This window comes from Schistocerca serialis, chromosome 2 (assembly GCF_023864345.2).
Source record: "Schistocerca serialis cubense isolate TAMUIC-IGC-003099 chromosome 2, iqSchSeri2.2, whole genome shotgun sequence".
In the NCBI taxonomy this organism is placed as follows: domain Eukaryota; kingdom Metazoa; phylum Arthropoda; class Insecta; order Orthoptera; family Acrididae; genus Schistocerca; species Schistocerca serialis.
In genome coordinates, this window is record NC_064639.1 from 735,191,258 (window position 1) to 735,203,403 (window position 12,146).

At 45.8% G+C, this 12,146-nt stretch overlaps 1 protein-coding gene across 1 annotated transcript in view; it reads right to left on the reverse strand.

Moving 5' to 3' along the window:
- Positions 1-11,095, reverse strand: part of LOC126456377 (Down syndrome cell adhesion molecule-like protein 1) — a 220,511-nt gene extending 209,416 nt beyond the window's left edge. Inside the window, exon 1 of the mRNA XM_050092130.1 lies at positions 11,018-11,095. Within this exon, the coding sequence (XP_049948087.1) occupies positions 11,018-11,095 (78 nt within the window). The remainder of the gene's footprint in view (positions 1-11,017) is intronic.
- Between the last annotated feature and the right edge of the window lie 1,051 nt (positions 11,096-12,146).

The following is a 12,146-nucleotide window of genomic DNA, read 5'->3' on the forward strand; positions in this document are numbered from 1 at the left end:
ATGACTGTTAGATTGTCATCTTCCTTTACGTACTGAATTACCATTTCAATATCCTCACATACTTTCTCTATGTCTTCATCTTCAGCTTGCGACGTCTGCTTGTATACCCGAACTGTCGTTGTCCGTGTTGGTTTAGTGTCGATTCTGATAAGAATAACTCTTTCACTGAACTGTTCACAGTAAAACACTCTCTGCCGTATTTTCCTATTCAGAACGAATTCTAATCGCGTTATGCTATTTGCTGCTGCTGTTGGTATTACCCTATACTCGTCTGACCAGAAATCCTTGTCTTCTTTCCATTTCACTTCAGAGACCCCTACCATATCTATATTGAGCCTTTGCATTCCACTTTTCAGATTTTCTAGCTCCCCTACTCAAACTTCTGGTATTCCACGCCCCGACTCGTAGAACGTTAACCATTTGTTGGTTATTCGGTCCTTTTCTTATGGTTACCTCCCCATTGACAGTCCCCTCTTGGAGATAAGTATGGGGGACTAGAACGGAATCTTGTCCAGATGGAGAGATTATCATGACACTTTTTGAATTACACGCCACATGTCCTATGGCTACGTATTACCTGTGTTGCAAATACAGTGATTTCCCTTGCTTTCTGCTTCCTCATACCGTTGGTGACTGCTTATTCTTTCACCATATGGGGGCAGTTTCCCACCCCAAGAGCAAGAGAGTGCCCTGAATCTCCATCCGCTCCTCCGCCTTCTTTGATAAAGCCTTTGGCAGAATTAGGGAATGTCTTATGTCGGAACTCTTCGGCCGCCATTACAGATTAATTTTATTCAAACTTTAAGCAGTGGCGGTGTTCGAACCCGGGACCGAGGAAGTTTTGATTACTAGTCAAAAACGCTCTCCTTAAATGGCTTAACGACGAAAAAGCAAATATGAAACTAATGAAGAGTAACAGAGGGGAGGATTCTGACAAGCTTGACATAAAAATTCATATCGACACACTAGGTCATTAAGTGAAAGACTTTTCCTACGTTGGAAACAAGACTGCACTGGACGGCCGAGCGAGGGAGGCTGACACAGTCGCAGAGAGGTTTTATCAGTAAAGGAATTCTCCTGGTACGCTACGTTGTTACGGCGCTGAGGACAGGGGTTCCTGAAAAAGAACATCTGGAATACAGAACTCCATGGAAGTGAAATCTGGAATCCGGAGATGAATAAACTTGAATCATGTGACATGTTGTACTATCGAAGAAAGTTAAAAGTTAACTGGGGAGACGAAGTATGAAATGGCCTATATGAAATAGACCAGGAGGTCTTTGTTAAAAGGAGCTACAAGTTACTGTGGGATAGAAGCTGTGGCATACAGCAATTGTTAAATTCGTGCTGGAAGGAGCAGCAGTGATAGCAGGGGCTGGTAGAAGCTATAATATGCTCATGAGTGTCATATTGACGTACAAATTAAAAGCTTAGCAATAGATGGGAAACCACTTGTTAAAGCGATGAGTTAATAAAAGATACACAAAAATTTATTCCAGGGGTTTCCTCCCGTTCCAACACCCTTGCACCAAAAGATTTCTGGCTTTAGCAACTTTATCAGAAGTTATTAATTTTTACCATCGTCACCACCTGCCATGTATGGGATCCGGCCTAGTGTAAGGGTGGAAATTAGTTCGTCAACCTCATACCTTACGGCTAAGTACCGCATTAACCATTTGAATACAGAGAACAGAAAACTGTTGGTGAAGCCAAATATCTTTCAAATATGCAGAAACTAAGGATAAAACGCTACCAAATCGGCCAGGACCCTAGCAATACATGCATGGAAAACTGCGCAGTGGGAAATGCATGAACAAAGTTGAACATCAAGTTTTGGTACAGTGCGTAAATAACGTAGTAAATGGTAGGATTACTGTTAGTATTGGTAGCATTGGCAGAGAAAGAAACACAGATGAAGGTACTAGAGAGAAAATGAGAACCGACGTCTTCTCTTTGCTTTTTCTTTGTTTCTTTTGCATATAATAAGAACCGCACATCGTTCAGTGTTAGTTCATTATGTATTCTACATCCTTACAAAATACAAATTGCATGTTATAAGTAAGAAAAATTAGTTAATCACGTGACTTCTACATTGTTATGTAATCAAAGCAATTACTTTTGATGCAAGTACAGTTTAATTACACAAACAGAAAAATCCTTATCGTTATTGTTATTGCTCTGTACTCCATGGAACGTTCTTCATCATGATCAAAGGCAAGGGTTTCCTGTTATTGTTGATAAGTTAGAGAGTTGTTTGGCCGGCCGAAGTGGCCGTGCGGTTAAAGGCGCTGCAGTCTGGAACCGCAAGACCGCTACGGTTGCAGGTTCGAATCCTGCCTCGGGCATGGATGTTTGTGATGTCCTTAGGTTAGTTAGGTTTAACTAGTTCTAAGTTCTAGGGGACTAATGACCTCAGCAGTTAAGTCCCATAGTGCTCAGAGCCATTTGAACCATTTTTTAGAGTTGTTTGTAAATAAGAGTAACATGTTTATATATGCTCGAGGAAGTACTGAAGCGATGTTTGATATGTTTTTGTTTCGCAGTTTGTTTTTTAACTTTAACTACTTTTTTGAGGAAATTGCGTGTTCTGGTACTAAATGATAAATCCGTACTCCTTTTTTTAAATTTTTGCTACAACGTCCCTCTATTTCACGTTACAAATCAACATGTTTCGAATAAAATCTGAATTAAATATTGGCAGCTTCAGTTTTGCTATAAATACTGTTTGTTTTTAAATAACAGACAGGAGGCTCAATAAGTGGAAAAAAATGTTCCGTAGCTTACGTGGTCATTTATATATCCTCACTTAGATGTGAAAATTACCGAAGTATCAGTTTGATGAGTCACGATTACAAAATACTTACACGAATTCTTTACAGAAGAATGGAACAACTGGTAGAAGTCAACCCTGGGGAAGATCAATTTGGATTTTGGAGAAATGTAGGGACACACGAGGCAATACTGACCCTACGAGTTCTCATAGAAAGTTTGTAGACTTAGAAAAAGCTTTTCAAGATTTGACTAGAATACTCTGTTTCAAATTCTAAAGATGACAGGGGAAAAATACAGGGAGCCAAAGGCTATTTACAATTTGTACAGAAACCAGATGGCAGTTGCAAGACTCGAGAAGCACAAAGGACAGCAGTGGTTGACAAAGGAGTGAGACAGGTTTGTTCTTATTCAATTTGTATATTGAGTAAAAGAAACAAAAAAAATTGGAGAAGGAATGAAAACTTTGAGGTTTTCCGATGGCACTATAATTATGTCAGAAACAGCGAAGGACTTGGAAGAGCAGCTGAACGGAGTGGACAGTGTCTTGGAAGGAGGATATAAGATGAACATCATCAAAAGCAAGACGAGGCTAATGGAATGTAGTCGATATAAATCAGTGATGCTGAAGGAACTAGATTAGGAAACACTTAAAGTAGTAGATGAGTTTTGCTATTTGGGCAGCAAAATAACTGATGACGGTCGAAGCAGAGAGGACACAAAATGAGGACTGGAAATGGCAAGGAAAGCGTTTCTGAAGGAGACAAATTTGTCAGGAAGTCTGTTCTGAAAGTATTTGTATGGAATGAAGCCAAGTATGGAACTAAAACATGGACGATAAACTGTTTAGACAAGAAGAAAATAGAAGCTTTTGAAATGTGGTGCTACAGAAGAATGCTGAAGATTAGATGGGTATATCACGTAACTAATGAGGAAGTACTGAATAGAATTGTGGAGTAAAGGAATTTGTGGCACAACATGACTGGAACAAGGGACCAGTTGGTAGGACATGTTCCGAGACGTCAAGGGATCACTGGTTTAGTACTGGAGGAACGCGAGGGAGGGTAATGATCATAGATGGAGACCGAGAGGTAAATACAATAAGCAGATTCAGAAGGATGTAAGTTACAGTATTTACTGGGAAATGAAGAGGCTTGCGCAGGATAGGGTAGCATGGAGAGCTGCATCAAACCGTCTTCGGACTGAAGACCACTACGACAGAAAGACACAGATCGCATACGGAAACAAAAGAGATCGAAATGTAGTAAAGCCCGATAGGTTTGCAACATACCTGACGTACAGAAACGCGGTCCCCGTCGTACGTGAGCGAAGCTGCTAGGAAAGCTACCGTAGTCTACGCGTACTGACGATAGTCTCCGGTAGTTTTACAAGTCTAGTTGGGAAGCAACAATATCTGAAAAGCTCCTCGCATTTAGTTACGAGTGATAGCGGAAACGGTGTTCCTCTTGGTTCGTTTTATCCCGTCCGAACGAGGAGAGGATCCGGCGTCACGTAGGTTCGCCGTGTTTTACGGCGTCGGCCGGGAGGCCGCTGTTCGTCCCAGCGCCCCCTAATGAAGGAACTCGCGGGCCCGAGTCCTTGGTCAGAACGCCAGGGGCGTGCCGCCCTAATGGTCGCAAGTCTCCGGCCGCTCGTTAAGACCAGCTGCGGGTTTAATTAAACAGCGCGTCTTATATGGCCCGGTAAGGTCTGAACTAGGCCACCGAACACACGTGCACACGCCGAGAGAGATAGGGATACGAATAGGGGGGCACTACTTAGCAAACATGCGGCATCGCATCCAAGCGTCGCTAATTCGGGGCGCCAATGCAGAGGGCTGACGATGGGACAGATAAGAGCACTAGAAAATGTGTACCGAGTGCAAATAAAATTTTTGAAATATGTGGGATAATACGTTCGGGGCTGCCCTTAGGTACTCGTACTTTAGTTTCATAAAAGATTTCAGCATACTTTCCAAAATTCGTAATTTTGGGACAGTGAATTAGAAATAAATGAACGCTTTGTAATGCAGTTGTTTCCACAGACAAATGTGAACGGATTCTCGTGGGTGTGGATCATGTCAGGAAAACACAGTAGACATTTTCCTTCAATAAAAATTATAAATAATGATTAACGTTTTAAATAAGTGAGACAAGTAAAGTGCTCGCTGTTAGTCTACGAAGACTGATCAAAAATTTCTCTTAAAAAGTTTCACTCCTGTTTTTTCTGTATCTTGAATTAGCGACGTGCCTTCACTTGTCAAGGTTTAGAGTCTTGGTTTTGCTTCCGTGCCAGGCGCAGATCCAGGGTTCCGCTATGCGAAGTGAAATAGCGGAGCGAAGTTAAGGAGAGAGAGAGAGAGAGAGAGAGAGAGAGAGAGAGAGAGAGCAGCGCACTGTGAACTCTCCATTCCCCTTCCCTCCCATCAAAGGGAAGGGGTGAGGAGAGCTCACAGGGCGTTACTTTCTCTCTCCTCAGCCCTAAACCCCGCCCCTCTTCCTGTCTGAACAAAAATTGCCACCAAAACCATTTTAAATGTACCACAGATAAACACGATTTTAATAATAATCTTACTTCTTATTTATCCTGGCCTTATCGCGTGTGTTGACGGGGTCGGCATGTTATTCTGGATTTGTGAATGTTAGTCTTAGAAGGCGGCCGGATGGACTTCCTCTCGCTACTCCCCCCCCCCCCCCCCCTCCCTCCACTGCGGCCACAGGGTGGAGGGTGGAATATATATGCGTTCCCCATCTGTTTGCTTCTAGTGTTACCTCTCCTCAAAGCGTGAGAACATATTCGACGTGTTTGTGAATCGTGTAAGTGACGCGGGACGTGGATATCAGCCCGGTGTTTACCTAGTCTGGTGCAGAAAACAAACCTAAAAACCACACGCAGACTGATCGGAACACCGGGCGCCTCCGTTAATCCGCCGTTGATCCGGGGTCGGCGCGGTTCCTCGAACCCCTGAAGCGGCGTACCAACATGCGCGGCTATACGGGCGGGTCGATTTTAATAACAAAATCCGGACAGGTGCGAGTAGGGATTAGCATTCTGCGGGTTCCGTGCAAACTCAATCAAATATATGGATAGTTGATCTATAGGTTTTGATCAGGGAGTTTACGAGTAACGAAATACGTGACATAATTGGCCGTGTCTTTTGATTGAAATAATTTAGAAGCTCAAATTATTTTTACTGTCAAGGGAACGTAGAAATTAGAATTTGGTACAAATTTCAACTTTCTCCCTCTATCTGTTCCGGAAAAAAGGGGTTTAAAACAGATATCTAATTATTATTGTTATTATTATTACTACACAGTGTTTAATTACTATATAATTTATAGAATGATTTAAAACAAAAAATAACTGTTTATATGGCTCTGAGTACTATGGGACTTAACATCTATGGTCATCAGTCCCCTAGAACTTAGAACTACTTAAACCTAACTAACCTAAGGACAGCACACAACACCCAGCCATCACGAGGCAGAGAAAACCCCTGACCCCGCCGGGAATCGAACCCGGGAACCCGGGCGTGGGAAGCGAGAACGCTACCGCACGACCACGAGATGCGGGCAAATAACTGTTTACATCAGCGCTTAGTTCATGGCTAAAAGCGCGACTTTCATGAAAACGCATTTCAGAGAAACACAATATATGGATAGCATTCGTTAGAAAACATGACAAGTATGTGTGTGAAACAATTAATTACTGAATCTACACTCCTGGAAATTGAAATAAGAACACCGTGAATTCATTGTCCCAGGAAGGGGAAACTTTATTGACACATTCCTGGGGTCAGATACATCACATGATCACACTGACAGAACCACAGGCACATAGACACAGGCAACAGAGCATGCACAATGTCGGCACTAGTACAGTGTATATCCACCTTTCGCAGCAATGCAGGCTGCTATTCTCCCATGGAGACGATCGTAGAGATGCTGGATGTAGTCCTGTGGAACGGCTTGCCATGCCATTTCCACCTGGCGCCTCAGTTAGACCAGCGTTCGTGTTGGACGTGCAGACCGCGTGAGACGACGCTTCATCCAGTCCCAAACATGCTCAATGGGGGACAGATCCGGAGATCTTGCTGGCCAGGGTAGTTGACTTACACCTTCTAGAGCACGTTGGGTGGCACGGGATACATGCGGACGTGCATTGTCCTGTTGGAACAGCAAGTTCCCTTGCCGGTCTAGGAATGGTAGAACGATGGGTTCCATGACGGTTTGGATGTACCGTGCACTATTCAGTGTCCCCTCGACGATCACCAGTGGTGTACGGCCAGTGTGGGAGATCGCTCCCCACACCATGATGCCGGGTGTTGGCCCTGTGTGCCACGGTCGTATGCAGTCCTGATTGTGGCGCTCACCTGCACGGCGCCAAACACGCATACGACCATCATTGGCACCAAGGCAGAAGCGACTCTCATCGCTGAAGACGACACGTCTCCATTCGTCCCTCCATTCACGCCTGTCGCGACACTACTGGAGGCGGGCTGCACGACGTTGGGGCGTGAGCGGAAGACGGCCTAACTGTGTGCGGGACCGTAGCCCAGCTTCATGGAGACGGTTGTGAATGGTCCTCGCCGATACCCCAGGAGCAACAGTGTCCCTAATTTGCTGGGAAGTGGCGGTGCGGTCCCCTACGGCACTGCGTAGGATCCTACGGTCTTGGCGTGCATCCGTGCGTCGCTGCGGTCCGGTCCCAGGTCGACGGGCACGTGCACCTTCCGCCGACCACTGGCGACAACATCGATGTACTGTGGAGACCTCACGCCCCACGTGTTGAGCTATTCGGCGGTACGTCCACCCGGCCTCCCGCATGCCCACTATACGCCCTCGCTCAAAGTCCGTCAACTGCACATACGGTTCACGTCCACGCTGTCGCCTCATGCTACCAGTGTTAAAGACTGCGATGGAGCTCCGTATGCCACGGCAAACTGGCTGACACTGACGGCGGCGGTGCACAAATGCTGCGCAGCTAGCGCCATTCGACGGCCAACACCGCGGTTCCTGGTGTGTCCGCTGTGCCGTGCGTGTGATCATTGCTTGTACAGCCCTCTCGCAGTGTCCGGAGCAAGTATGGTGGGTCTGACACACCGGTGTCAATGTGTTCTTTTTTCCATTTCCAGGAGTGTATAAGGACAACTCTCACAACTTTGACCATAGTAGGCTGAGGTGACAAAAATCGTGGGGTAGTGATATGCACATATACTGATGGCGGTAGCGTCGCGTATACAAGATATAAAAGGGCATGGCACTGGCGGAGCTTTCATTTGTACTTGGGTGATCCATGTGTAAGGGTTTCCGACATGATTATGGCGGCGCGACCGGAATTAACAGATTTTTAATGCGGAATGGTGGTTGGAGCAAGACGCATGAGACAATCTATTTCGGAAATCATTTAGGAATTCAGTGTTCCGAGATGTCAAGAATGTGTCGAGAATACCAACTTTCGCGCATTACCGCTCTCACCACAGATAACGCAGTCGCCGATGGTATTATCAGTGCTAACACAAAAGCAACACTGCATGAAATAATCGCATAAATCAATGTGAGGCGTACAACAAACGTATCAGTCAGGACAGTGCGGCGAAATTTGGTGTTGATTCAAACGACCGAAGCGAGTGTCTTTCCTAAGAGCACAACATCGCCTACAGCGCCTCTCCTGGGCTCGTGACCATAATGGTTGGACCCTAGACTAATGTAAACCGTGGCCTGGTCAGATGAGCCCTAATTCAGTTGGTAAGAGCTGATGATAGGATTCGATTGTGATGCAGATCCCACGAAGTCTTGGACCCGAGTTGTCAACAACGCACTGTGCAAGGTGGTGAGGCTCCATCATGTTGTGGGCTGTGTTTACGTGGAATGGACTGGGTGCTCTGGTCCAAATGAACCTATCACTGACTGGAAATAGGGATTTCGGACTTCACGTTCCCAAACAACGATGGAATTTTTATGGATGACAATGCGCCATATCACAGGACCATAATTATTCGCGATTGGTTTGAAGAACGACCTGGACAGTACGAGCGAATGATTTGACCACCCAGATCACATTTACGGAATATACGAGGGTTTGAACTTAAAATAGTATCAACTATTTATTCACAACCGATACAAAAGAGTTACATGTTTGCGCCTGTTACGTCCTTCAAAGTAGTCTGCAGCGTTGTGTAGAGCCCGTTGCCATCGATGTGGAAGGCGTGGTATACCGTTAGCAGAGTTCTGTTCTGTTGATGGTGCGAATGGAGCGGTCTAATGCCTGTCGATTCTCTGGAACAGATCTGAAGCGAATGCCGCGAAGTGGTTCCTTCGTCTTCGGAATCAGAGTCAGAAGGACTTAAGTCCGGGGAGTATGGTGGATGGTACAGTACTTCCAAGTCTCATCGACCGAACAGAGCAGCCACAGTTTGCGCTGTAAGCACCCGCGCATTGTCGTGCAAAATGATGGGTGGGTTGCTCAGAAAGTGTCGCCGCTTATTTCGCAAAGCTGGTCGCAGGTGATACTCCAAAAACGAACAATAATACTCTGCACTGACGGTCTGCCGTGGAGGAACGTAAAGTGTTAGGGTAACACGATCATAGTCGTACACGAGTATCACTATAACTTTCACCATACTGGGGCTCAAACGCACTTTCACGGCGACCCATAATGCTTTGCGAAAGAAGCGGCAAAACTTTCTGCGCAACCCACCCATCATTTTCATGAAAATACGCGGGCGCATACAGCGCAAGCTGTGGCTGCTCTGTTCAGTCGATGGGACTCGAAAGTACTGTACCATCCACCATACTCCCCGGACTCAAGTCCTTGTGATTTTGATTTGATTGTGATGATGAAGGAACCACTTCGTGGCATTCGCTTCAGAACTGTGCCAGGGATTCGACAGGGAGTAGACCGCTCCATTCGCACCATCAACAGAACAGACTCTGCTAACAGTATAATACGCCTTCCACATCGATGGCACCGGGTTCTACACAGCGCTGGTGACTACTTTGAAGGACGTAACAGGTGCAAACATGTAACTCTTTTGTATCGGTTGTGAATAAATAGTTGCCACTATTTTAAGTTCAAACCCTCGTAAATGAGAAGTCTGTTCGTGCACAAATTTCTGTACCGGCAACTCCGTCGTAATTATAACGGCTATAGAGGTAGCGTGGCTCAATATTTTTGAAGGGGCTTCCAACGACTTGCTCAGCCCACGCCACGTCAAGACGCTGCACCTCGCTGGGCGAAACGAGATCCGACACGATATTAGGAGATATCCGATGATTTTTGTGACAGCAGTGTATTTCACTTAGCACTACGACTGAGGACGCAGGTGTACAGACTATGACAGTAAGAGAGTGTACATGAGTGGAATGCTGCTTGCATCAGTTATTCCTGCCTACGTTCGTGAAATCAGTCTGTATGTTGTTTTTCATTAGTGGTAGGTCTTTCTCATTCCGTCTTACCTCAACAGTGTGCAGTTTGCCACTTCTACCTGTGAACTTACAAACCACGTAGAGTTTGTCAGCGGGCACCGTCACAGCCTGTGAATGGACGCCCTTTACCTGACGAGAGTGTTCAAAAGGCAAGCCAGGCAACAAAATGGGACAAATGGCTCTAAGCACTACGGGACTTAACATCTGAGTTCATTAGTGCCCTAGACTCAGAACTACTTAAACCTAACTAACGACATAACACACATCGATACCCGAGGCAGGATTCGAACCTGCGACCATAGCACCAGCGCGGTTCCGGACTGAAGCGTCTAGAACCTCTCGGCCACAGCGGCCGGCCATCTTCTAACACAAACATCTGGAAAGTGTTGTGTTTTAAATTTAGCTTGTAATTTCCAGAATTACCTATCATTTTCTAGACCTGAAATTTTGACGCTGTTTTATTCTGTGAAAGTTACGAGAATTTGGGAATTTACGCTTCCAGGGAAATGTATTTATGGACGATCATTTCCCCCTTGACATTCCCCCTTCTTGTATACTCGTCCGGTCGAACATCGACTCTGCTGCATCCGGCTCGAGCCATAGCTTTTCGGCTGTGTTTCACAGACACGAGCTAAGTAGCTGGTTTATATAACAGGTATCTGAGTACCGTAGAGAAGGAGCAGAGAGAGCAGAGTTGCAGAGCGGAGCTGCGGACGGACCGGCGAGCCGGAGCGTGTCGCGGCTGTCTGCTAGTAACTCTGGTCACGCAAGAGGGGAGCACCGAGTCGAGCAGCGCAGCCCCGCTGGCCGCTGACACTCACTGCGGGGAGGGCGGTGGCGAGGCGCACGGCGCGGGGACGGAAGCTGTATCCGATAGTTGCTGCTCTACTATCCAACATCTCCGTGAGTGGACTGGTAAGGTATCAGGGAGAAAAGATGAACATGCAGCCGACAGACGGTAAGTGAACTTGGGGAATCGACAGATGTAATAAACACTGAAGCGATGCTTTTTGCCATGTAACTATTCTGTTCAGGTAGAGTCTGTCCGCCCCCAGTAGCTGAATGGTCAGCGCGACAGAGTGTCAATCCTAAGGGCCCAGGTTCGATTCCAGGCTGGGTGGGAGACTTTCTCCGCTCAGGGACTGGGTGTTGTGTTGTCCTACTCATCATCATTTCATCCCCATCGACGCGCAAGTCGCCGAAGTGGCGTCAAATGAAAAGACTTGCACTCGGCGAACGGTCTACCCGACGGGAGGCCCTAGTCACACGACAGTTACGTTTTAGGTAGAGTCTGACTGTCAGGGAACTATTGTCCTACTGTAGCCCACGACTGTTAAATTGATAAACTATGTTCAGTTTTGCTGTCTTGTTCATATAAGGTCAGAGAGAAAGAGTAACGTTGTCTGAAGGTTTAAGAGCGGTCAAAGGGATGAGCAGTGCATAAGAAGTAAACTGATTTCAACCATCAGTTTTAAGTGTATATTTTACATCGTTTTTAAATGGGTACACTCTCTTGCTAATGACAAAAAAAGCTTTATAACGGTTCTGCTTTACTGAAAAACTAGAGTGTTTAGGCCATAGTTGCTCATAACTTACTGCGATTTGTAGAAGTCTAGTAAGACAGTAGAGACTGAAAATACCGCTTGAGTTGTAAGGCTTCTTTCAAAATTTTTATATGCTTAGATCACGACCGGTTTCGGGTTATTACGTGCCCATCATCAGATGGTATACTGAAAACAAAAGCTGCGCAGGATTAGCCGAGCGGAGGTTCGAGTTCTCCCTCGGGCATGGGTTTGTCCTTAGGATAATTTAGGTTAAGTATTGTGTAAGCTTAGGGACTGTTGAAAACGGCTCTCAGCACTATGGGACTTAAATGGTTCAAATGGCTCTGAGCACTATGGGACTTAACTTCTGAGGTCATCAATCCTTTAGATCTTAGAACTACTTAAA